Source organism: Balaenoptera musculus, chromosome 2 (assembly GCF_009873245.2).
Source record: "Balaenoptera musculus isolate JJ_BM4_2016_0621 chromosome 2, mBalMus1.pri.v3, whole genome shotgun sequence".
In the NCBI taxonomy this organism is placed as follows: domain Eukaryota; kingdom Metazoa; phylum Chordata; class Mammalia; order Artiodactyla; family Balaenopteridae; genus Balaenoptera; species Balaenoptera musculus.
In genome coordinates this window covers 148,362,631-148,389,538 of record NC_045786.1, presented here as the reverse complement: position 1 = coordinate 148,389,538, position 26,908 = coordinate 148,362,631, and the positions used below count along the sequence as shown (strand labels likewise).

Here is a 26,908-nt window from a genome sequence, read left to right as displayed (position 1 = left end):
GCCCGCGTCGGGAGGGCCCCTTCCACGCACTGCCGGCCGAGCTCGCTCAGGTCCGCGCCGCCCGGCCGGCCTCTGGCCCCGCTCGGCGCCCGGCCGCTCCCTAGGACTCGGGTCTGGAGCCTCGTCGGCGGTGGGCGGGGCGGGCCTGCAGCCCCGCCCCCACTCGCGGCCCCTGAAACCCAGCGGCCGACAAGCTTCAGTCCCAGAAGGGAGCTGCTGTCTGAGGAAGAAACTGCATCTTCACTCGCCAGCCACGAGAGGACCTGGGGTCGCGCTGGGCGCCCGACGGACCCTCCTCAGGGACCCGCCTGCCCCACGCCGCCCGGCCCTGCCGGGCCCTCCGCACCAGGTTCCCCAGCCGCAGCCTTACCTGCGGGCTCCAGAATCCCCAGGGCTTCCAGAGGATGCTCGGGCCACCGACAGGGACCTCGGGGCAGCAGTGAGGGGGGCACGCAGCCCCCCATTCAGCTCCTGTCCTCCTGTGCCAGGGGCTCCCCCCGGGTACGAGCATGGTGGTTTTCCCTTGGAGCCCCCTGGCTTGGTACGTCTGAGAAGATGCCTGCCATGAGGCTGTTCACTTGCTTCCTGCAGCTCCTGGCTGGGCTGGCGCTGCCTGCTGTGCCCCCCCAGGTAAGACCCCCCACCCCCCAGCCTGGCTTCCCTGATCTTCCCACCCCCAGCACTGGGAACAGGGGGCTCTGAAATCACAGACCCACTCCCGGGAGCAGCACCTCCAAGGATGTCCACACACTTCCCAGGAGCCAGGCTGGACCACGTCGTCTGGGAGGAGTCCGCAGGCTGGGCTGTCCCAGACCTCAGCTCCGGGGTCTGTCTTGGCGGGGGCAGGGAAGCCACAGGGAAGGGAGGGAGGTTTCCTGTCTGGCCCCTGGAGCCCTGGTGGCTTTGCTAAAAGCATCTCTCCACTAATCCCAGGCGGGTCCCTGGCCTTGTGGTCAGGGTCGAGGCCCTGTGACCAGGCAGGCGCCCCCAGGACCTCTGACCTGGCCTGGTGGAGGGAAAGCCGGCTGAAAAGACTATTAGTGGGGAGGCTGGGCCCTGCCCCCACCGAGGCTCCAGGCTGAGCCCAGGGCTCCTGGGTGGGCTGGGGGCAAGACAAGGGTCCCACTGTGCCCTCTTTCCCGGATGGGCAGCCGGAGGTCCTGAGTGCAGGGCCTGGGGAAGTGAGCAGGGCCCTTTTCCCAGGAGCTGGGTGAGTCTGGCTGTGAGCCAGCTTGGGCAGTGAAATCCTGAAAAAGCCAATGAGCTCCCTTCCCACTGCGCTGTCCCACTGCCCTGGGAGTCCCGAGCCCCAGCCCAGAAGTGGGTGGGCTGGGCAGTTTCACGGGGCGGAAGGGCCATACCACCCGCCGCCCGCTTGCCTGCTGCAGGGCTGGTCAGAGGTGTCACTTTACCGGCAGCACCAGCTCCTGGCGCCACCCGCTCCAGCGCCTCGGCTCTCACCAGCTGATCGCCTGCCCCTGGGCTCTGGCACCCAGCCAAGGCGAGCTGCACAGGGCCCAGCAGGGCTGCCCGGGGGCTGGGTAGAAGGGAGACCCCAAAGGATCGCCAGATCTTTGGGACAGAGCAGACAAAGGGTCTCCAAAAGCTTCCAGCCTCCCACCCTTTCCAAATGAGGAAACTGAGGCCAGAGAGGGGGTGGGGCCCACGTGGGGCCCACCCAGGGTCCCCTGAGTTTTTCGTTGCACCTGGAAGGAGCCAGCTCTGAGACAGGGCAGAGTGTGTGCAGCGGGTGGGAAGGAGCTCAGAGTCAGAGGGGCCTCTGTGATCTTACCGACACACTGGGACCCAGAGCGCAGAGGCCCAAGGTGGTCCCCTCATCTCTGCACCTTTCTGTCCACAGCAGTGGGCCTTGTCTGCTGCGAACGGCTCCTCAGAGGTGGAAGGTAAGCTGCCTGGGCCCAGGGGGCGGGGGCGGGGCTGGAGGGGCGGGTGCGTGGCTCGCCCAGTCCTCACCTCCTGGGCCTCTGCAGAGGATGGGAAGGGTTGGCATGAAAGGTGGGTGCAGGCTGATACTAAGTTGGGGAGAGTCTGCAAGCTGGCTGATGCCCTGGCCGACAGAGTTGACAGGGCCTGAGAGATGCCCTCATTGTGACCCAGAGGCCTAGAGAGGTGTCTTCCTGGGCCAGGGTCACCCGGCACACAGAGAGCAGGGCTGGGGCCCATCTACCCAGGATTCGTCAGGTTGGTGTTCATCAGAGCCCCTTCCCAGCATGATGTAAGGGGGCAGATGGGGTCTTGGAGGGCAGTGCAGGCAATGAGTGCCAAGGGCCAGACTGGGGGTCTATGAGCTGGATGCAGTGGGCCAGCAGTCAGGAGGACCAGGGAGGGGCAAGAGGACCTTCCCAGCAGCCAGCCCTGGAGGAGCTTCAGGGATCTGACGAGGCCTTTCCATTGATTATAAACAGACAGAATGAGTTGTGCCTTCCCTGGCCCCTCCACTCCCCACCCAGGGTTGCATCAAGAGGGAATCTTCAAAGGGAGAGACAATTTGCCAAAGAGACATACGTGCAGAAGGCAGGAGGCCCATGCCAGGCCCCCTGCCTTGCTCCTCCCTCCCTGCCTCTCCGAGACGTGCAGCCAGGCCACACACCACTTCCCACGGAAGAAAGGGAGCATGTAGGGACGTGCACACGCACACGCGTGGTGACCTCTGTGAGCTGGGAACACCCTCCCTCTACTGCCTGGTAGCCAGCCTCTCCTGGGCCTGGCCATGCTCTGACGGCTGAGTCCCAGGCCCCTTGGGCACTGAGAAGGTGGAGGTGGTAGCAGACATCGATTTCATTGATATCCTCTCCCTCCCCCTGCTTGCCCTCTGGGATTGGCACAATATTATGCTCTCTGGGATTTGGAGAGAGACCCATCACCTATCTCCACCCCATGGCCTTTTTGATGCTTTTAGTATATTTCAGATAACAGCTATCAAAGAAGTCTGAGCCTCAGTTTCATCATCTATAAAATGGGAGCATTAAACTACATGATATCTAAGGTTCTTTTTCTCAGATTGTAGGATTCTCTGACTCCATGGAGGAGACACAGGAGTATATATCGCCCAGGGACCCGGGTGAGGAGGGACCCGGGAAGTGTCGATCCATTAGGGCAGCTCACCTGTCATCCTGATCAACTAGGGAGCCTGTATCATGACCAGGGAAAGAGCTTTGGACCCCAGTTATCAAAATCCTGCAAATGCCATCCCCTCCTAACACCAGACAAGAGACAGAATGGTCTGTGCTTTGCAGCCACAGACGTTGATTTTTTACTATTACTATTCATGGTAATATTATCAGGCATTTACTATAACTCTGTGCTGACCACAAGCTGTGAACTAGGAAGGCACTCGTATTCTCCACGTTTTATAGATGAAGGCTCTGAGGCTCAGAGAGGCCCTTGGGATCACCTAAAGCCTTGGACACGCTTCAGTACATGTGGCAGAGCTGGGGCGCGTGGCACCGAGCCTCCCCACGGCTCACAGCTGAGCAGGCGTTGAGCAGGGTATCCCCTGCCGCAGGCTGGGTGTGTGCCCCGCCGGTGACCACCAAGAGGATACCTGCTGGGCTCGGGCTGGTGGCCAGTGGCTCTGCCCAGCCCGGTCCCCCCACCCTCCCAGTGGCCCCCCCAGGAGCTTGCTCTCAGGATGAAACACTTCCCATCTGGGGTCTCCTCTGTCCTGGGTGGTAGGCAGCTGGAGCCAGACGGGAGGCTCGCCCAAGGGCTGGCAAGAGAGCCGAGAGCCCACTTTTGGCCCCGGGAGCAGCCAGGCGCCTGCCTCGGCCACAGCCTCCCGTTCCTCTCCCCCCACCCCGGCCTCTGAGCAGGTCTGGGGCCAAAGGAAGTGCTCTCAGGAGCCGCTGAGCAGAGCTCTTTGCTGAGGGGCTCAGCCCACAGCTGGGAGCGGTCACAGCACTCCCTCAGCCAGCCCCTCGCCCAGCCCCCTTTGTTTCTCCCACACACCCCGACAGCAGCCCCAGGAATGAGCTGCCCCCTTTCCTGGTAGCTGCCAGGTAAGCCAGGCCCAGCCCACCTCCTTCTCAGCCCTCTCCCACACCGTCCGCCATGAGGCCCAGAAAGCGGTGGGCTTCAGGGCCCTGGAGCCTGGGTCCTGTTGCCGCAGTCTGCATGGTGGGTGAGGGGAAAGGAAATCCCTTCTGCCTCCTAGGCCCTGCGGCTCTGCTTAACCTGGCGGTGGCCCCATGGCCCAGCTGGGTGGAGTTTGCTTGCGGGATGGTAGGGGGACGGGGTGCCCCTTCTCTGCTGCTCTCCCCCTCCCTGATGGCTGGTCCCGGGGCAGGACCCTGAACCTTCTGTGGCACTTTGGCAGCTGGCTATCCCTCTGCTGTTATTTATGTTTTCCAAGGCAGAGATTAAATGTTCAGAGTTGTGTAGTGCTTATGAAGATTTTAGACTAAACACGCACTCACAGAGTTACAATAGGGAGGTGCTCCTCTGACCTCTCCCTGCAAACGCTGGCTTCCCTGGGGCTTTGGGCTGCCTGGAGGAGAGGGCCTTGTTTCCCACTTGGGTCCAGGGAGAGTGACCCAGTGGCCTGGAGAGGTAGGATCAGGGAGGTCTCTGGTCTCCCTCCCATCCCTGGGCCCAGCCCTAGTGCCCCCTAAGCAGACAGGGCAGAATGGAGCAGCAGACGCCCAGATAAGCACAGTTTATTGCTCTGTTGCCGCCTCAGCCAGCTCCACGTGGACACACTGCCTCTTGGGTATTTTCCACCAGCTTGCAGCCTTTCCCGAGGGCCTCTGCTAGGGCTGAAGTTTATTTTTCCTCTGAGATTACCCTGAGACTCACGTCCTCGTAGGCTCAGTAGAATGGACTTCAGCCCCTTCTGCCTCCTAGGAAGGGACATGGGAGGTAGTGAGAGGCTGCTAGGAGAGGCCATTGCTCTAGGGCAGAGGCTGCAGGGTCCCCAGGTGGCCCAGCTTCCCTGTCCTCCCCCACCAGCTGAGGACGACCATCAGGTACAGGGCAGGATGACCCAGGACTGGAGATGTGTCTCTGCTCACGGTCTCACAGCTGGGCTGGGTTGTGTGCACAGAATCACAGACTGCCTGTCAGAGCTGGGAGAGTCCTTAGCAACCATCTATTCCCAACCGTCTTCTTTTTCCCCAGCTGAGGAAACTGATATACCCAGAAAGGTGAAGTGACCTCCCCAAGGTCACACAGCCAGTGTAGGGCCAGGACTAGGAGCCAGGTCTCCTGGCTCTGGCTACTCACTTCCTGTGAGCCTCTGTTTGGGGCCAGGCCCCAGGCCCTCCGCTGAAGGAGCAACGTCTTTTGAGAGACTCCAGATCAGCCCCGAGAAGATCCTGGTCAAGACCACCAGGACATCGTGGGGGTCAGGGATGTCCCTGATAATCTTCAGCGAACTATCATCTAATCAATCAGTAATTACTTAGCCTGTGTTTACTGGGTGCTTGGGTCCGTGTCTTCAGGGAGCCTCAACTTGCTTGTAAAAAAGATAAGAGCCACCAGTGACGGAGATAAGGCAAGCCCTTGGGGCTGAGTTATGCTCAAAAAAGGAACATCTGTTCATGCTGGACAAGTAGGAGAAGGCTTCGGAGAGGAGGAAGGGAGGCGGGCCTGGGGAAGTGGGTAGTGGGCTTTATTTGGTTAGAAATGAGAAGGGGGCAAGGAGCATGGACCTTAAGTGGGAATTAGGGTGATGCGGCCCCGAGCTCTCACGAGGGTGGCCTGACCGAAATGGAGCACGGGGATGGGGCACATTGCTGGCTGCAGTCTTGGCCACCAGGCAGAGGAGCTGGCCCAGAGTGGGGCAGGAAACAAGGACTAAGGGGAAGGCTAACCCTCCCTGTGGGACTCTGCAAGCCAATCTCGCAGAACTTGCAGAACTGACTGTTTTCTGCCGATTCCCCAAGACTGAGGAAGCACCAGGTCAGGGCTAAGAAAGATCCAGAGGGCCTGGGGAGCTGCCAGAGCACACTCCTTGAAGCTTCAAGGCACCCAGGCAGATGCGGGTCCCTGAGTTGAGAATAGAGCTGAGAGCTCAAGACACTGAGAAATTCCATTCCCCTGGGATTTCCATCCGGCAGACGAGTTGGAGGTCCAGCTGTCATCCCAGAGGGATCACATCAGGAGTTCAGAGCAGGGGGAGCTCACATAGGCTGGGGGCTTCCTGGAGGAGGCGGTGTGGGCTGAACCTGGGAGGACCTGCAGGGCCTGGGCTTCAAGGAGCAGGCCCCTCCCGGCCTGACGCACCTGTCTGTGCCCCCTCGCAGTGGTGCCCTTCCAGGAAGTGTGGGGCCGAAGCTACTGCCGGGCCCTGGAGAGGCTGGTGGACATCGTGTCCGAGTACCCCAGCGAGGTGGAGCACATGTTCAGCCCGTCCTGCGTCTCCCTGCTGCGCTGCACGGGCTGCTGTGGCGATGAGAACCTGCACTGTGTGCCAGTGGAGACGGTCAACGTCACCATGCAGGTAAGGAGGCTCTCCTCCGCGTGTCCGGGCCTGCCCCTCTGTCCACGCGCTGCTCAGAGGGCCACAGACCCTGCCCCCGAGCGGGGACCTGGAGAGGGAAGGAGGGCAGGCCAGGGTCACAGGACCGGAACTTATGCCCAGGCCTATCCTCTTGCCACAGTGCCCCTCCTTCCTGAACCCCTGCCCCAGCTTTGAGCCCCCTCACCTCCTCCCTTACCAGCTTTCTCAGCCTCTGGCTTAGCCCTGCCCCAGGACCCAGGATATCTGGTTGAGGTTGGAAAAGAAATCTGTTCGGATTCAAAATGTCCCTGTTTATACCAGGAGAATTTGGTGCCCTGAGCTTTCTTACACACTCGCACCCACAATGGTTTTTTGAGCACTAGTTGAATAATGCCAAGCACTATGCTAGGTGCTTCAGAAATGTTACCTCAACATTCAATCCTTGGAGCCAAGTGATATTCCCATTTCACAGATGAGGAACTTGAGGTTCAGAGATGTTATTTCACTTGCTCAGCAGGTGGAAGAGCCAAGCTTTGAACATAGATCTCGCTGCCTCCAGAGCAGGGGCCCCCTTCCTACACTATTGCTATGCTGGTGGCCCTGGGACGGGAGGGACAGGGGCCTCCCTCAGCTCCACATGCAGGCGGGAGGGCTATTTGCCCCACACTCAAAGCGGAATTAGGGTGTGTAGTCCAAAGGCTGGTGGGAAGTAGGGAGCCTGGTCCTCATCCAAGGGAAGGCTGGAGGGAGTATTGGAAACCCACAGGCCACCCCGAATCCAGTCACCCAACCTTCCTCTCCCCGCAGCTCCTGAAGATCCGCTCCGGGGACCGGCCCTCCTACGTGGAGCTGACGTTCTCTCAGCATGTGCGCTGCGAGTGCAGGTGGGTCCTCGGGTGTGGCAGGGACAAGCCCCACGAGCCTGGCAGCTTCAGCCAGGGGCTGCCCGTCCCTGCTTCCTAGTTGAGGGAGACCAGGGAAATCGGCGACCAGTGGCGGCTGCTTGTGTCTCCCCATCAGCCGGTTTTGCCCAGGGAGCTGGCCCCAGCAGCTGGAGCACAGCTGCTGAGAAACCACAGGGATGGAGGGAGCCAGGGTCTCTCCCAAACTTGCCAGGCTCAGGGCACGCCATCTCCCTCCTCAAACTGGGAGGCAGCTGCCACGGCCGTGGAAGAAGTGACTGGACTTAGTTATAGGCCAGGCTGGTGCCCACGGGAGGGGTCAACTGGCTGAGGCGCGCAGAGACGGACAAGCCCTGGTGGGAGGGAAGGGGCAGAGGGAAGGAGCTTTCTTTAAAGTCGCTCCCCCACCTGGAAGAGCCTGTCACCAGCACATCTTGCTTCTGGTGCCCAGGGCACTCTGAGCATTAGTTACCAGGAGCAGCAGGCCTGGCACTGCCAACCAGGCTCAGGGAAGAGAGAAATGGGCTTAGGTGCTCTCCTGGTACCCCTGGGCCATAGACCAAGGCACCAGGCAAGAGGTCCTGAGCCCTATCCTGGGGCAGGAAGAGGGGGAGGACCACCATTTATGGTGCATCTCCTCTGTGCCTCGCCGCGCACTAGGCACCTGACTGTGTTTTCTCATTTATTCAATAAACATCCATTGAGCACCAACTGTATGCTAGGCACTGTCCCAGATACTTGGGATACAGTGGTGAGCAAGATAGACCAAGTCCCAGCTCGCCTAACAACCCTAGGAGATAGGTACCATTGTCATCCCATTTTACAGATGAGGAAACTGAGGCTTGCTATGGTTACGTGATTTGCCACAGCTAGTGAGTGGACCCCAGCCTGTCTAACCCCTAAGCTTGCCCTTTTTCTTGCTACCTCTCGTGGCCGTTACCACACTCTCCAGGAGCCCCAGTACTGCCCTGGGCTTGGTCCTTCCTAGTGTCCTGGGCTCTGGCCACCCCTCTTGGACCTGTACCACTGTTAGAGGCCCTGCCCCAATCTGTTTCCTCCTGTCCCCCCTTGCCAGGGCTTGGCCATATAACAACAGTTCAGTAACAAACCCTCACGGGCACAGTGCTTGAGAGTGACCTTTCACCTTCCACATCACCTTTGCCCTCACAGCCTCTCTGTTGGGGCAGGCAGATGAGAAGACTGAGGGTCCAAGAGTGTCTCTGACTGGTCCCAGATGGCAGAGACACGAGCAGGCAGTCCCAGGAGGCGCTGGTACGCTGCCCTGGCTCCCAAGGGAGATGGCCAGCCTAGGGAGCCTTCCCGGACCTCAAAGCTTGCTGTCACCGCGCTGCCCCACGCCCCCACTCTGGCTCCCAGGGGAGACTGAGGCCCTGTCCCCTTCCAGAGGGCTGGGCAACAGGGCCACCTTTCTTCTCTCTTCTGGGTCAACAGCCACAGCCCCCCGAGGCAGAGCCAGGACAAGCCTGGTGACTGGGGGGCTTTCAATCAGCTCCCCTCACCCCACCCTTCACCCTGGCCCCCTGCTGTTGCCTGCACCGTCACACATCCCCAGGGTGGGGGGTGGCACGATGTCCATCAGACAGGTGGCCTTGCCCCTCATTCACTGTCAGCGAGGAAACTCCCAGAGGGCACCCTGGGAGGAAGGGCAGGTGTGAGGGAAGGAAGTGAACAGAGAAAAGCAGCAGAGAGCAGACTCATTCCCCAGATTTGATGCCAAGAGGCAGAGGAGAGCAGAGGGTGTGGAGAGGACCCCCAAGAGGGCATTCACACCTCTCTTGGTGGGGTCACCAGAGGCTAGCGTGGGAGCGGAAGCCCCCAGGCCTCTGGGCATCTCTCCCTAACTAGCTCCATGCTACCCCCTAGTGGCTTCAGCGCCAACTACAGGACCAACGCCAGTGATGTCCGAGGGGGCTTAGGCGGGCAGGGAGCCCCCGCTTACTGCTTTCCTGATCCTCCCCTGCTCCTCTCTGTTTTCCCAGGCCTCTGCGGGAGAAGATGAAGCCAGAAAGGTAAGCAGCCTGGCTGGGGCACCGGGCTGTTCTCCGGCCTGCCAGCCCCTGTCCTAGCATGGGGGCCCCCAGCCACTCTGTCCTGACGCTTTTGGCTTATTACAGGAGGAGACCCAAGGGCAGGGGGAAGAGGAAGAGAGAGAAGCAGAGACACACAGACTGCCACCTGTGAGTGCGCGGGGGGCCCAGGGATGGCAAGGAGGCTGGGCCAGAGGGGAGCCCAGCCCTGCCAGCAGGGTCAGTGGTCGGGGAGGGACAAAGCCAGTGGTCGGGGGCCACAACCTAGAGATTCTAGGGCCTAGGAAGCCTCAGGTGAACCAGGGCAAGAACCAGGAAGCCTTGCTTCTCGTCCTGGCTTAGCTCTAAGTCTCTGTGTGGCCTTGAGCAGGTCACGTCACCTCTCTGAGCCAAGTTTTTCTCTGTGTGTAGAATGAGGGGTCAGGGGGGTCCACCAAGCATTCAGTCAGTCTACATTTACTAAGCACTTACTGTGTGCCAGGTACGTCAGTGGGCAAACCAACAAGATTCCTGCTCTTACAGGGCTTACATTCTAGTGCTAAAACGTCCAAAAACTCAGCCAGGGCTACCTCCTGGTGGCCCGGGGGAAGGTGTAGCCCCTCACCGGCTCCCAGACCAATATTTCTTCCACCCTCCCAGGGAGCCTTGGGGTCCACTCGCTTCCCTTTCCCTCTCCGTGTTACCTGCCCATTTGGCTTCACATCTGGAGGACTAGGCTGGAGTCCAAGCCTGAGTGCTGGGAGAGCAGGATTAGAGAAGGGAAAACCCAAATCTGTGAGAGTAAAGAGTGAAAATAAAGTATTCCACATGCACAGTAACTCAGTCACACCACGGTTCTCCTTCAGGGCCTGTCTCCTTCCAGCAACAGGACTCAGGAAATCATTTCATGCCATGGGACTGGGGCTGACCAAGTCCTACCCCATGAGCCCACCCCTGCACAAGCGGAGACCTCCACCCCACTCTGTGAAGATAGGAATGCTGGGGAGGATTCTGGGTGGGTCCCCTGCAGGCACGTGGCCCTAATTTCTCCTCTGGGCCCAAGCAGCGACTGGGGGAGGAGCTGACAGTGAAGTCAGTGAGGGGCTCCCCAGCTGGGCAGCCCCAGATGGAAAGGGTCCTGTCCTCTATCTGCTAGGGCAGCAGTCTTCAAACGTTTCATTCGGGAATCTCTTGAAAGAAATTCAAAAACTCATGCGCTCCCTTGTTCACTTTTAAGTTGACATTGAGCTTTTTCATCAAAATTGTAAATAGTTGCAAAGGATGTAACTTCTGGCCTATCATGAATATTAATATTTTAATATAAAGCCATTATATCACTCTCCAAATGTATCCCGTGGAATAAGCCATCCTAATTTAATACTCACCATCATCCACTCTTAAAAACATGAACAATGGCAACAACAACAACAACAAAACACTCTCCTTTAATAGTTGAATATTTCCATTGCTTCTTTTTTCCTTGAACTTGTCTTTCCATTTTACTTTCCCCACAGAATTTCAGCCTAATGTAGTATTTTTTAAATATTCAAACGTCTTTTATGTATCACCTTGTCATATTTATCTGCCACAACAGTGGTATATAAGTTTGAATTATTTTAAATTTCCTGTGAGCAGAAAACTCGAAATTAAATTTTCTCTTGGAATGAATTATCACAATAATTATTAGTAGTAACAATTGATCAAAACAGCACAAATACATCATATTTTACTAGATGCTAAACGCAAAAGTACAATCAATCTTACTGGGAATGCATCTCAATGAGATGGATGCAGCTATTTCTTTTCAATTAGTTAATGAGCTCAGTAACGAATGTTACCTCCTGCCAGACTGAGGCAGGATTCAATAGTAATTCCATTCCTGTGCATCGTTTTTTATAGATGAAAAGACTGAAAAACCATGTTCACATAAACACGTAAATGGGACTGGATGTCACTCAATCACTTGAACTCCTTCCAAGTTGTTTGCCAAAAACCTCAAGGTGATCTGCTACGAAAATTACTTCTCATGACAGATTAACTGACAATTCGGTTAAGCTGTTCTTCAATTTTGTTGAAAGCAGACTTGGAAACCACCCCACTTGCAACACGCTTGGTTACCCAGCCAGTCACCATATTTCCTTTCTCAACGCCTACAACAATGTCTCAGATGGTTATTTTATTCAGTGTCCCCTCGAATCCTTTTTACCTTGGGGAAAACTACTGTAACAGGATTTAGAATGGACAAGATGCTTCCTTCCTTCCTAAGGGAGGAGGGCAACTGGGAACAAGATGGTGGGAAGCAGACCTCAGGTGGGGAAGATGGGGGAAGCGGACCTCTCATGCAGACAGTTTTCAGGCAGAGTACATGGGAAGGCTGAAAACGAATTCCTTTAAAACCATCAGTACATACACCTTGGACAATCTTCATGTACACCTAGGGGTTCCCATATCCTCGTTTGAAGACTGCTGCCCCAGAGTATGCAAAAGCATTGGTGCATGGAGCCAAATTGCGTTCAAAGTAGACTTCGTCTCTGACTAGCTGTGTGACCTTGGGCAAGTTTCTTAACCTCTCTGAGCCTCAGTTTCCTCATCTGCAAAAGGATGATAGTGCCTTACTCATGGGATATTGTTAAGGGTAAATGAGAGAGTGCTTAGCGCGGGGCTGGGCACCTGGGTGCGTGCTTGGTGAAGGGTAGCTCCTAGCTGCTTCTTGGCCTTGTGCAAGCAGAGATCCAGGCTTCCCGTGCTCCCTGTCCAAGCTTCCCGTGCTCCCTGTCCAAGCTTCCCCTCTGGGTTTGTCCCCCCTCCCATAGGAGGGACCCCACCCTCCACACTGGGCTGATACCCCCTTTCTGTGTTTGGTCTCTGGCAGGTGCGGCGATACTGTTCCCCGGAGGTAACCAGCCCCTCGGAGGAGAGAGACCCCACACCCGGCTCGTGTATTTATTACCGTCACACTCTCAGTTACCTCCCTGCTGGCACCTGCCCTCTATTTATTAGCCAATTGTATCCCTGCTGAATGACTCACTCCCTCCAAGAGGAGGGGCAGGGAGGGACAGGACCCTCAGGAATTCAGTGCCTTAAACAGAACGTGAGAGAAAGACAGAAGACAGACCCATGTGGCTTCAGCTTGGGAAGAAGCAAGATGTGTGGCTTTGTGAGGGGCAGGCCAGGCCCCAGAGGCTCTGGGGGTCTCCAGGGGGCTGGAGAGGGAAGGACCGGAGACCCACCGCCTGCCCCCCGGCCTTGGGCTCTGCACGGACCAGCAGCCCTTGCTGGGGGCGCTCCCGGCCGGGGTGGGAGTGGGGGAGCTTGCTCCCAGTGGCCCTGCTGGGAGGGTGAGCAGGCAGCAGCTCTGCCCCTGGAGATCAGAACGTTCAGCTCTGAAGAACAGTGGTTGCCTGGGGGCCTTGGCCACTCCTTGTCCCCTAGGTCTGGCCTCACATCTTGCCACTGCTTGTGCTGGGACATTGTTCTTTACGGCTAAGGCGTCACCATCCTGCCCCTCCCAGGGACACAGGCCAAGAGTGGCCCCAGGCTGGACATGGAGCAAGCTGCCCCCGCGTGGCTGTTTGACCGCCAAGCCAGATTCTCTTGAATAAAGTATTCTAGTCTGGAAACAGCTTTCCAGGGGAGTGTGTCTGCCAGAGCAGCGGGCAATAGCAGGAAATGGAAGCAGGACAGAAGTAAAAGGGACCGTGGGCTCCAAGGCTGCCCGGGGATAGCTCCAGCCTGCTCCTGCAGCTCCCTGGGCATCTTCTCCCAGGTGCTTTAGGCACAACCCTGAGGCCCGCTCCTCCCATAATGAGGGGTTCCCAGGATGGAGGCTTGGCCCCAAACTTGGGAGGCCCTGACCCCAGCCCCCCCGATCACCCTCAAATTCTAGAGCCCAGTCCCCTTCCTCTCCCCCCAGGGCCACCCTATACCCAGCCCAGTGCCCGGCCCTCAGGACCTTGAGTGAATGGGGGCTCCCAGGTGCCACAGATTGTGGCCCCGGGAGACTGAACTGCACCACCTCCAAACCACTCTGGCTGCTGAATGCAGGGATTGGCAGATGCTGCCTGTTCTCTTCCTCCTTTGACCTCCTGTCTTTCTCTGTCTTCCTCCTGAACACCTTGGCATGAAATGAGAAAAAAATGCTTTTTTTTCTTTTTTCAATCCCATACACTTACTCTCTGATTCCCTTCTGCCTTTGACCCACAAGATGTGTTTGTTTTCCCGCTGTGTTTTGGGAAGGGGGGCTCCCTGTTCTCTCTAATTGCAGGCTGCTCAGACAAAGCCACAAGGCCCGGGGGCAGGGGCCCGCCCCAGGCTTTGGAAGGAAGCCATGGACAGTCCAGTGAGGTAGGTGGGGTGGGGAGGCCCTGCTGAGGCCCTTGGTGGTCTGTTCACTGAGGCCTGGGCCCCCCTTTAGGACAGTCTGGTCAGAATGTGCTTCTGGCTGGTGATCACAGAGTAGGGGTGGGCCAGCCCCGGGGGACACGCTTTGCAGAAGAAACACACTTTCTCTCCAGCTTCTCCACTCTTGGGCTGTACGCATTCCGAGCCGTTGCCTCTGAGGTACTGAGAACTGAGAAGAGCACCCTTCCCCCTTAGGTTCTGATGTGGCCCCAGGGACCCCACCGCAGCCCTTGCAGCATCTCCAAGGCTCTCAGATTCACAAGTCACCCGCATGGAGGTCTGCCTCCCCACCCAGACCAGCCACCTCTGTAGAGAACTAGACGGAGACCCGGGGAGCATCCAGAGGCCAGAAGCAAAAATCTGCATCCATGGGCAGAGCCTCACAGCAGGAGTCAGTAGGAAAGGAGCTGACTGGTCCAGCTGACTACACTGGCCGTCCTTTCAGATCATTTAGGACCTAGAAGGCCCTTTTCTTTTGCTCTTTATATATTTGTGGAGCCCCACCTGTGTACCTGACACTGTCCTAGGCACCAAGGACTCAGTGGGAAATAAAACTCCCAGGACCTGCTCTCATGGATCTTGCATTTAGTGGAGAGAGAGACCATAATCGTGGGTTAAGGATGTTGGGTGGACTTTATTCTTTTTCAAATTGGAGACTGGACCATAACTTAGGAAAAAGAGGTCTTGAGTATCCCACACTCTAAAACAAAGAAGAAGCAGTTTGGGGCTGGACACATCCGCCTACAGGATTTATTAAGAGATGGCTGAAGTAATCCTGCTAGGCTCAGACATCACCCAGCATCCCCTTCCTCAGTCTCCATAAGCGGAGGACCAGGGAGGGGGAAGGAGAGAGAGGGAGGGGAGGTCACCAGAGACCTGGGTTGCTGGCCCCTTCTCCTCCTCTCCTTGGAGCTGGATTTGTCATTCAGATTAGCCCATGTGCTAGCTGGCTGGGAGCTGGAGGAATGGAGAACTGAATAGTGAGTGACAGAGGATGGGGAGAGGGGACACCTCAGGACCTCCAGCAGGAGTTTCCAGGGGGACATGGGGGTAGGTGAATGGCCACGAGCTGCCTTTCCCGTGTTCTCCCCAGAGGGATACGTGCAGATGAGGAAACCCCAGAGGCTCAAGGCTGTGGACGTAGGGTTGGGACAATAGCTGAGTGGGGGTGTCGGGTATAGTTCTGGAAAGGGAACACGTTATGGAGCAATGCGTGGGGTAACCCTGCAGCGCACCCACACGAGAGCCAGCATCTAGATGCCTGTCATACGAGGCACATTCATAGCTGGACAAGAAATGACCACAGCTAAGAGAAAGTTTCCCCTGATTTCTCCTTCCTGACCCTGTGAAAAAAGAGAAAGGGACCTTGGCGAGGAAAACAGAGAGGAGTACAGGGGAAGACTATGCCTCTTCCTGCTCTCTTGAGCCAAGTCCAGGCCCTGCCCAGGGGAGAGAAAGAGGTTAGTCTTAAATTGGATGGACCAGCCTAGATGGGGCTGGACCTTTAATAAATTAAAGTGACAGGAACATTAGAAGATCTGCCCAAGATGCTATTAAGAAACAGGAAAAGGAGAATCAACATAGTTAATCTAGAAGCAATGTTGAGAGAAAGAAACTGGTTTGTTTGTACTCCCACGGTTTTCTCAATAAGCAATTTATACATGTAAACAGAGAAATTAATGAGAAAATGTCTTATTGCCAGAATACGGTTCTGGCATAGAGATGGCCCTTCCTTTGAATCTGAGTTGACTTGGGTCTGCTTTGATCAATAGAGTATAGCAGAAGGGACTTTATAATCGTTCCAAGTCGTTTAAAGAGCACTGGCAGCTTCTGCCTTGGTCTCTTGGAACCCTGGGCTGCCATGTAAGCAGTCCAACTATTGTGAGGTCACCATGTTGGAAGGAAGCCCAAGCTAGCAATATAGATATGTATAGCTATGTATAGCTATGTATAGCTATGTATAGATATGTATAGCTATGTATAGCTATGTATAGATATGTATAGATATGTATAGCTATGTATAGATATGTATAGCTATGTATAGCTATGTATAGATATGTATAGATATGTATAGATATGTAGGCAGGGGTACCAGCCAGCCTCCTCTCAGGCATTACAGTCATCTCAGCTGAAGCCCCAGACCCCATAGAGAAGAGAGAGATAAGCTGTACCCACTGTGCCCTGTTTGATTTCCTAATCCGTAGAATTATGAGATGTAATAAAAACAAAGTGTCTGGGGGCAGTTTGCTATGCAGCAATAGGGGCTGAATGGAAAATAAGGAAATGTGATGAGATAGCGTCTGGGGAAGGTTCTCTAGACCAGGAGGTCACGGAAAGCCTCTCTGTGGAGGTGACATTTATGGTGAAGTTATGGTCATGTGAAGATCAATCCAAAACAGGACAAGAGCCCTTTGAACCGAAAACACAGCTGATGCAAAAGCCTAGAAGGAATCCCAGTGTGGCTAGAGAGTGATGAGTAAGGAAGGAAGGGCCAGGAGATGTGATGTTAGAGGTAGGCAGATCATGAAGGGCTTTGCAGGGTAAGGAGTTTGAATTTTGTTGTAATGTGGAGGGAAACCATTGGAGGGTTTCAAGCAGGGGAATGAAGTGATATTACATACATTTTTGAAAGATCACTCTGCCTTCCATGCGGAGAATGGACTCTAAGGGCACAAGACCGGAGGTACAAATACCACCTAGAAGGCTATAGCAAATCCAGACAACCAATTATGGTGGCTTTGTCTAGGAAGAAACACATGGGATGGAGAGAAGTAGAGTTTGGTCTTAATTATGCATGTGGGCTTGTTACCCCGATCATTCATTCATTCATGAACATTTTTTGAGTCTACTAGGGCCAGGCATTTTGTAACAGATACATGTGTGAAGGGGCAAAATATGTTAGCACATGAAGGTCTTTCCAGTGTCCCCACTTACTAAAGAAAATCCCATTCTGGAAGAAATAAGGATAAAGAGAGAGGTCTTAGCTGGAAAGACTAAGTTGTCTACCTGAGAACTAAGAGACAGAAGGCACGATTCTGAGAGAGAAATAAAAGATGTCAGGGCCAGAGCTAGAGAAAGAGCTTGGTGCTCTGTTTGGAGCTTCTGATGATTTAAGACAGCATGGAGAGCGAAGGAAGGGTTTGGGGAATGTTGCTACACTGCCCTAATGTTGAAGGCCCTAATGTTCTTAGGCAGAAACCGAACCCAGTGAAACACCTGGATTAGCTAGGATTACACACAGATAACTAAGACATTGTCTCTGCTCCTAGAAAAACTCGTCAAAGGAATCAGATACGCATAGGTGATCACAACAGAAGGAAAGAAGGCCACGTAGCTTCAGCAAAGGCAGATGGAGTGCTACTAAAGAAATCTGAGCTGAGCTGATTTGCCCATGGAGAAAATCAGGGCCAGCTTTGCAAAGTCAGTGACATTGAGGAATAGGCAAGCCTGAGTGTGGGGAGATGGCTGGGGAAGGTGTTCTAGGTGGAGGCAACCCACTAACAAAGACCCAGAGGTGTAAAAGCCGGGGGGTTTCCAGTGGTTCAGTGTGGCTGATGCTTAAGGCAGGTGCAGCAGAGGAGTGATGGATAAGGCCAGAAGGTGGGCTGGGCCCCGGACGCCATCCTCGGGTGTCAGGACTTTGCGAAGCAGTGGGAGGCACGGAGATGTTTTAGGCAGGAGGGTGACATGATCTTGGAATTCCAGGCTGAAAGAAAATTTACAAATAATCCATTTCCACATCCTCATTTTGCAAATGAAGAAGCTGAGGGCCAGGTGCATCCAAAGCCATGGAAGTTAAGTGAGTCAGAATTTCACAAGTGACCAGTAAGTGACAGGAATGGAATTGAATCCAGATCTGAATCCAAAACCCGTGCTCTCTACCCCTCACTGCATTAGCTCTTCTCAGGCTGGAGCGCAGAGGAGAGGAGGGGAGGAGAACTGTGTCTGCTCCAAACCTAAGAAACAGGCCAGACATCTGCGTGGTGGGTCCACAGAACGGCCCCTCCGCACACTCTGGTGGGAAACGAAGGCTCCAGACAGGGCGGTGACAGGACAGAGCCTTGGTGTGGAAAGACGGCTCTGTCAGCACCGGAGCCCAGCAGCTGTTTTCCTAGAGAAGGCTGACCCTTTCCTGAGGGAAGCCTGGAGTGCTCTCCCTCCCCCGACGCTGGCTGTGACTGAGGCAGATGAGGGCCTGGTCCCTGCCAGCCATCTGTGGATCCCACCTCACAGGCCGTGGGGCTCCAGGCCAAAAAGATAGTGTGTTTCTAGCCCCTGAGGTAGCTTTTTACCATGGCAACCACCAGGCAGGACAGTCCGGCGGGGAGGAGGGTGACAGCTTCCCCACGGAGCTGGGCACCCTCCCACCCGCATTCCTCCCACGGAGAGGGCGTTACCTGGGTGACGGGCAGAGGGCCCTGCGGCCATACTGACCTTCCTTCGAGGCACTTTGGAGAATCAGCCCCTGTCCTCACTGGACTCGGAAGAGGAGAGTCCCCCACCGCCAAGCCCCCATCTCTAGGTCTTCCCCTTCTTCTCTCCCATCTAAGGCCCCGGCTCCCCCCGCCCCCCAGCAGTCAGCCCGGGCCCCCCATGAGTCATCGTGTGGGCCACTCAGCAACGGGAGCCTCTGTGCTCACACAGCCAGGCCAGCAGCCCCGGTTGTTTACAGACATGTAACCGCCTGACGCCCCCAGCGGGGGTCTGAGGTTTAGACTGTAACGATGGTAATATCTGCCCCTCCTTGAGCTCTTTATCCCTCCCAAAGCTGTCCCTGCCACAGTCCTCTCTGGAAGCCTGTGAAGTCTTTTCATTTGCCAGACAAGCTGGAAGGAAGTACTGAGAGGGTGAGAAATCTGCCTGAGGAATTCCAGCCCCAGAGTCTCTGGAGGGTCCAGGGGGCTGACAGCTGGCCGCGGCTGCCACACAGCGAGGCAGAAGCTGAGGCCTCGCAGGCTCTGATCGGCTCGTGGACCCCGGGCCAGCCCTTTGGGGTCATGGAGGTCATCACTCAAGAGGGAGGGCCCAGTCGGAACCAGAGGGTAGGGGGGAACCTGAGGGTAGGGGGGCGCCCGGGAGCTATGCCTCCCCCGCCCCGGCTCAACTGGGAATACAACTTCTCACCAGACCTGCGGAGGTAAGGAGAGGATAGGACTCTTCTCTCACAACCAAGTCCTGAGTCCAAATCCAGGAAACTCTGGGTGCCTTTGGGATCCTTCTTTAGAAACCAGTCCTGGCCAATCAGGATTAGCTCCAGCACAAAGGCTCCACCTGGGCTGTTTCACTGAGACCCTTCATCGTCATGTATGCATAGAATGCCCTACCATCTCTTCCCTTCTCTTTCTTTCTCTTCCCATCCTCTTAGGGAAAGATGGATTGTTATGTGGCTAGAGTAACAAGTAACTCTTAGCACCAGTTATCCACCCGGCTTCTATGACCACTTGTTTCAGTAACCGTGCTCCTGGAACCGCGCACTCCATCAATCATAGCCCGCCCTTCAGAGAATAACCAGTCAGCAGCGGCCTCACTCCATTGGCGGTGCTTCTAGAGCCAAAGGTCGACCATTCCTAAACACTCTGAGAGTTGACCCATCGCTGAACTCCACGCTTCCCCAAAACCTATATGAGATTACCTCTCCGACTTGCTCAGAGATGGCTTTGCAGGTACAGCTCTCTTAAGCAAGCAGTACACTCAAGACTCTTGTTTCTGTTAGTGAGCGGTCACATCTCCCTTTAAAACTTTGCCCCCCGCCCAGATATTTCCTATAACCTATCACAAATTCCTCCAAAATCCAGAGAACGAGCAATACGTTTTTTTCAGCTTTGGTATAAATTTGGCCAAAGCTGGGACCAGAAGTGCCTTCCTTCTTATCCCTCTGCCCTCCCCCAACATTCCAGCTCCATCCTGGACCCACATGGAGCATCCACAAGACAAATGAACCTCTCTTTTGATAAAGTGGATCACTTCCCTTGGCATAATTTTTGGCATGTTGCATTATGTCAAAAGACCCCCTCCTCCTCCCACCACCAGGCATGAAGACAGGGAGAAAGGAGGAGGTGGAGGAGACATTCTGATACCAAAATGAGATCGTAATATACTCATTATGTTATAACTTGCTTCTTAAACTTAATATGTTGTAGACATTCCCCGCAACAATAGATATTCTTCTACGATATAATTTTTTAAGCACTGAATTGCTTTGCGTCACTTGGATATCCCGTAATTTGATTACTTGATCTGTTGCTGGATATTTAGTTTCTCTTTGTTGTTGTTGTAATAAACAATGCTATGATGAACGTCCTTGTGGATATGTCTTTGTGTGTAAAAGTCTTTCCCATCATAAAAATAACAACAGCAGCCGGAATTAAACCCAGACTTCAATGGCACATTCACCCTCCAGGGGCCTCCTTATCCCAGAGTTGTGCTTCAGAACCATGTGTTTTGAGATTTGTCTATATTTTCAGTCTCTTTCTTGGCATTTCTACTCACTATCATAACACAGCCCTGCGAAAGTGACTCCAGCGATTTCCGTGGTGCCAACCAGCGTGTCCAGTTTTCATCTGACCCAACAGCACACAATATTCTGAGAGTTAAACTCCCAGTCCTTTCCTCAGCCTACAAGCCTCCATGAGGTCAGACCCCTGTCCACCTCCCCAACCTCATCTCAAGCCATGTCCCCTCTTTCTCTAAAGCCTAACACACTTACCTTTTCTTAGTTCTGGGAATTTGTGGTGCCCCCCTCAGGGCCTTTGCTCATGCTGTTTCTTCTGCCAGGAAATCTTTCCACCCTCCCACGCCCAACTCCTTACCCTTGCTGACTAATACACATGCATCATCCACAACTCAGCTCAAAGACACTTCCTCAGGAAAGTTTCCCAAACATCCCTCCCCATCCAACTAGGTCTAGCCCACCATTAAAGGCTATGGAGCACTGTCTACTTCCTTGTAGCATTAATCACTATATCCTGAAAAATAATTATATAATTTCATGTATATATATATTTCATATGTAATTTTTAAAAATTAATTTATTATCACAAATAATATACGAGTTTACTTTGCCCTTTAAAAACATAGACCATTACAGGTATTGTAGAGCTTTATTTGACCACTACCCAGCTCCTCCCCCAAATCTCGCTCCCTGCCTTCCCCCACTTCCTGGATAACACCACTGTTATGAGCTTACTGTGATCAGCATAGTGGCTCAGAGGTTGGGTTCTGGAGCCAAACTGCTAAGATTTGAGTCCCAGTGCTTGCTCCTACTTCCTATGTAACCTTAAGCAAGTTACTTAACCTTTCTCTGCTTCAGTTCTATCATCTGTAAGCTATGGATTAATAAGAGTAATTAATAGTGTAGGATTAAGATTTATATGAGATGTTCCATGTTAAGTGATTGGGATAGTGCCAGGCTCATAGTAAGTGCTGAATAGATGTTAGCTATTACTGTATGTGATAGTTAATTTTATGTGTCAGCTTGACTGGGTCATGGGGTGCCCAGATATTTGGTTAAACATTATTTCTGGATGTGTCTGTGAGAGTGTTTCCAGATGAGATTAGCATTTGTATTGGTAGATTCAGTAAAGCAGATTGCCCTCCCCAATGTGGATGAGCATCATTCAATCCACTGAGGGCCTGAATAGAACAAAAAAGTGAAAGAGGGGAAAATTCACTCTCTCTGCCTGACTGAGCTGGGACTCTGATCTGAGACTTATGCCCAGTGTTCCTGGTTCTCAGGCCTTCAGACTCAGACTGGAACTATGCCAGCCTTTTCTAGGTCTACAGCTTGCAGACATCAGATCAGCAGATCATGGGACGTCTCAGCCTCCATAATTGCACGAGTCAGTTTCTTACAGTAAGAAATCTATCACCTATTTATCTATCTATCTATCTATCTATCTATCTATCTATCTATCTATCTATTGTTTATCCAACCTATTGGTTCTGTTTTTCTGGAGAATCCTAATACTCTATAATATATAGATCGTATATAGTATTTTTGTGTGTGTGTAGTTTAAAAATATAAATATAGGGACTTCCCTGGTGGTCCAGTGGTTAAGAGTCCACCTTCCAATGCAGGGGACCCAGGTTTGATCCCTGGTCGGGGAACTAAGATCCCACATGCTGTGGGGCAACTAAGCCCGCGTGCCACAGCTACTGAGCCCACACACTCTGGAGCCCACGTGCTGCAACGAAGAGCCCTCAAGCTCTGGAGCCTGCGTGCCACAACTAGAGAGAAGCCCGTGCGCCACAAAGAAGAGCCTGCATGCCGCAACTAAGACCCCACGTAACCAAAAAAATAAAATAAATAAATAAAAAATAAATATTAAAAATATAGGACTTTTCTGGTGGTGCAGTGGTTAAGAACCCGCCCGCCAATGCAGGGGACATGGGTTCAATCCCTGTTCTGGGAGGATCCCACATGCCGCGGAGCAACTAAGCCCGTGCACCACAACTACCGAGCCTGCGCTCTAGAGCCCGTGAACCACAACTACTGAGCCCATTCACCACAGCTACTGAAGCCCGCCCACCTAGAGCCCGTGCTCCACAACAAGAGAAGCCACCGCAATGAGAAACCCACGCACTACAAACGAAGAGTAGCCCCCGCTCGCCACAACTAGAGAAAGCCCACACGCAGCAACGAAGACCCAATGCAGCCAAAAATAAATAAATAAATTTATAAAAATAAATACATAAATAAAAAAATATATAAATATAAATGGCATCATATGGCAGGTAGCTCTTAGGAACTGACTGTCTTTACTCAACAATATGTTTTTCAGGTCTTGCATGTTCGTACACATAGATTTAGTTCTGTTTCATTCCTTTAAAATGCTGAATAATAATAATAATTCAATATATGAATATATCACATTTTATTAATTCATTTCTACATTGATATTTCACAAGATATTAAATTTGGAATTTTTTCCAATTTTTTAATATTGCAGGCAATGTTGCAGTGAATATCCATATATATCCTTACGTATCTTGCAAGTGTTTTTTTTTTTAGATTAAATGTCTAGAAGTGGAATTGATAGGTCATAGATTATGTGTATTTCCATTTTAAATAGTTCTGATAAATCACCCTCCAAAATATACTAATTCACATATCCCTCCCCACCAGGAATATTTAAAAGGTGATTTCTACCTGAAGAACATGCTGATATTCTTTGATACTTTCTTCTAAAATTTTGAGGTTGTTCTCTTTTTTTAAATTTAGAATTTTAAACTTGAATTTATTTTTGTGTAAGGTATGAGGAAGAGATCAATTTTTTTTCGTTAAGTCAATTGTCCCAACACCTCTCATGAAGAATTCATCCTTACCCCACTGGTTCGAAATGCCTTCTTTATCTTAAGTCAAATCCCCTAGATGCGTGAATTTTTTTTTTTTTTGGGACTCTAGTCTATTCTTACCTATTTATGTGTACCAACGTCACCTCTTCTAAAATAGAGCCTCTTTAGATTTGGTAAGGCGAGATCCTAACCCCCACCATTTGTTTTTTTCCAAGGGGCTATTGTTGCACATTTTCATATACTGTGTAAAATCATCATGAGATATTATGTATCTGTATGTCTGTGTGTTACTACTGTTTTTTCTCCATTAGAAAAAGAGCTCCAGGAAGGCGTTTTTGTTTTGTTTTATTTACCACCATCTCCTTACTATCTAGAACAGGGTTAGGCCCATAGTAGACCCTCCATAAGTTTTTGTTAAGGGAATGAATAAACATATGGATTTTAGAAGCATCCTGTCAAGTACTACAGAGTCCTTTTAGTATTTTGATTGAGATTGCATTGAAGTTTTAAATTATTGGAGAGATCGACATCTTTACAACAATAGTCATTCCATTATTGAACACAACATGTCTCTCCATTTTTTGTGACTTTCAATTTTATTATTTCCTCCATGAAGGTCTTATATACTTCTGATTAGTTTATTCATAAGTATTTCATAGTTTTTGTTGCTGTGATGAATGAGATTTTAAAATTATTATTACATTTTCAAATTGTTATTGTTGATATATAGAAAAGCTCTCTTGATTTGTAAATATTGAACTGTTCTAACTCACTAATTGTTGCTCTGGGTTTTTTAGGTGGGTAGTCACATTATCACAAATAATGGCAATTTGGTCTCTTCCTTTCCAATCTTTAAACCTCTTCTTTTTTTTGTTTTGTCTTGTTTGTTTGTTTGTTTACATCTTTATTGGCGTATAATTGCTTTACAATGTTGTGTTAGTTTCTGCTGTACAACAAAGTGAATCAGCTATATGCATACATATATCCCCATATCCCCTCCCTCTTGAGCCTCCCTATCCCACCCCTCTAGGTGGTCGCAAAGCACCGAGCTGATCTCCCTGTGCTATGCAGCAGCTTCCCACTAGCTATCTATTTTACATTTGGTAGTGAATATATGTCATTGCTACTCTCTCACTACCTCCCAGCTTCCCCTTCCCCCCACCCCGTGTCCCCAAGTCAGTTCTATTCATCTGCGTCTTTATTCTCTTCTTTGTTTTTAATTTCTTATCGTGTTAGTTGTAACTTCCAGTATATTGTTGACGAGTAGAGGTCTTGGCTTATTTCTGACTGCACTGGGGTATCATTCAAGATAGGTCAAGGTTTGCTGCAGTAACAAACAGTCCCAAAATCTAGTGGCTCAACACAATCAAAATTTATTTCTCACTTATACCTCATATTCAACACAAGTCATGGGTCTGGGAGGGGTTCCTTATTGTTATTTCTCAGAGACTCAGGCTGAGGGAGGCTAAGCACATGGACGTGTGCTTCCACAATCACTACGGCAGGAGGAATTATGTACTGGCTTTTGAAGCTTCCACCCTGAAGTAACTGCTGTTCTGTCCACTGACATTTCAAAGCAAGTCCCATGGCCAAGCCTAACTTCCAAAGGGGAAGGGAAGTGTGATCCTTCCATATGCCAGAAGAACAGCTGGACTGTGGGAATGCTTCTCATGCTCCACCGTTACACATGGTGTTTGCTCTAAGTTTCTGGTAGATAACCCTTTATCAAGTTTAGAAGTAAGTGCGTGAGTTTGTTTAGAACTTGTTAAGTAAAGAGTTTGTCCTTATCATGAATGAGTGTTAAATTTTATCAACTGTTTTTATGTCATCTGTTTGATGTGTAAATGTTGTTTTTCTCCCTTAATTTGTTAAGGCATTTATATATGCTGTTTCTTTACCCAGAACATTCTCCTCCACTGTCCTCTTCAAACAGTTTTCCTGGTTAATTCTCATTCTTTAGAGCTCATTCACTCATCCAGCCAATACTGATTGAGCAATGCTATGTGCCAGATGTTGTTCTAGGCACTTGGGATACATCTGGGATACAAAGCAGATAAAGGCCTTGCCCATGTGGATCTTACACTGGGGGGAGGAAAGAAAAGAAACATATAAAATAAATAAGTAAACTAGATAGCATGCCAATAGTCTTGAGTACAACAGAAAAGAAGCAGAGCAGGGCAAGGGAGAAATGGAGATGTTGGGAGGGTGTAGTCAGAGTAGGTCTTTCATGACATCAGGGCAACGACTCAAAGCAGGGGCAGAGTTTACTAGGTAGGTATCCAAAAGCAGACTGTTCCAGACAGAGGGCAGCAGTGGGGCAAAGGCCCTGGGGTGGGAATTGCCATGTGGGTTCTAGAAGCAGTGAGAATGTTCCAGGACTGAAGCTGAGTGAGTGAACCTGGTAAGGGATGAAGCTGGAGAAATAGTGGAGGAGGGTGACTGTGAGGGCCTTAGAGGTCATAGCAGGGCCTTTGAGTTTTTCTTGGACTAAGATGGGAGCCCTTGCAGACTTTTGAACAGAAGAAGGACAGAATCTGACTGCGCTTTGAAAGGATCCCCCTGATGCAGTGGTGAGAACCACCTTTAGGGTGGCAAGGGTAGAAACAGGAAGACAGGAGGAATCACCTACAATAAATCAGGTATGAGATGAAGATGCTCCTACAAGAGTCACAGCAGTGGAGGTGGTGAGAAGTGCTGAGATTCTGGATACATTCTGAAGGAAAAACCATGATGATATTCTAATGGATTAGATGTGGAGTGTGAGAAAATAAGAGAAGCCAGGATGGCTCCAAAATTTTGGCCTGAGCAATGGGAAGGATGGAGCTGGAAGAGTGGAAGAGGCTTTAGGTGGAGAAGGTTTCAGGTGGCGGAGGATCAAGAGTTCAGTTTTTTTTTTCTTTTTCATTATGATAATTTTTCGATTGAGATAAAATTCACATATCATAAAATTCACCTCTTTAAAATGTGACTTCGATGGTTCTTAGAATATTCATGAGTTGTGCAACCATCACACTATCTAATTCCAGAACATTTGTTAACCCCTCAAAAGAAACACATACCCATTATCCACTCTCCACCCGCCCCCCAGACATCTACTTTCTGTCTCTATTAATTTGCCTATTTTGGAAATTATATATAGATGGAATCATACAGTATGTAGCCTTTTGTGTCTGACTTCTTTCATTCAACATAATTTTTCCAAGGTTCTGGACTCTTTGAATTTGAGGTGTTTTATTAGACTATTAAATATTTAAGTCTGGTAGAGAGGTGAGAGCTAAGGGATACAGAAAATATAAGATATCTGTAAATAGATATACAGAATCATCAATATATGGAAGAATACTACTTAAAATCATGAGACTAGGTGCAATCCCTCATCAAGTGAGTAAGGACAGAGAGAAGGAAGATGCCCAAAACTGGGACACTCGAACATCTGGAAGAGAAGAAGCCATCACAGGGGACAGAGAAGGGGCTGCTGGTGAGAGGGAGGCAACAGAGAGTATGGGTCCTGGAAGCCTGGGGAGAAAGTACATGGACAGAAGGCTGTGATCACCTGGGTCAGATGCTCCTAAGAGGTCAAGTAAGATGAGGACTAAGAAATGACCATTGGGTTTAGCAACCAGGAGGTCATGGAGCTCCTGGTTGACCAAGAGCTATTTCAGAGCGATGTCAGGGAAGAAAGCCTCATCAGAGCAGGTTCAAGAAAGAGTGGGAGAAGAGAAACTGGAGACAGTAGAGACATCTCTTTTGAGGAGTTTTGCTGCAAACCTGGGGTGGTAGATAGGGGAGAAGTGAGGCCAAGAGTGTTTTTTGTTTTGTTTTCA

The 26,908-nt window shown here is 51.6% G+C and overlaps 1 protein-coding gene across 2 annotated transcripts; it reads left to right on the top strand.

The window, feature by feature from the left end:
• Window positions 1-200: 200 nt before the first annotated feature.
• PGF (placental growth factor) lies at window positions 201-13,317 on the top strand. 2 transcript variants are annotated; one of them, XM_036843261.1, is made up of 7 exons: window positions 201-630; window positions 1,862-1,904; window positions 6,264-6,460; window positions 7,268-7,344; window positions 9,363-9,392; window positions 9,498-9,560; window positions 12,262-13,317. In XM_036843261.1, the coding sequence occupies exons 1-7, from the start codon at window positions 556-558 to the stop codon at window positions 12,287-12,289; spliced, it is 513 nt and encodes a 170-aa protein (XP_036699156.1). In that variant the 5' UTR covers window positions 201-555; the 3' UTR covers window positions 12,290-13,317. The 2 variants fall into 2 exon arrangements, with proteins under 2 accessions (XP_036699156.1, XP_036699157.1); XM_036843262.1 differs by lacking the exon at window positions 9,498-9,560.
• The last annotated feature ends 13,591 nt before the right edge of the window (window positions 13,318-26,908 follow it).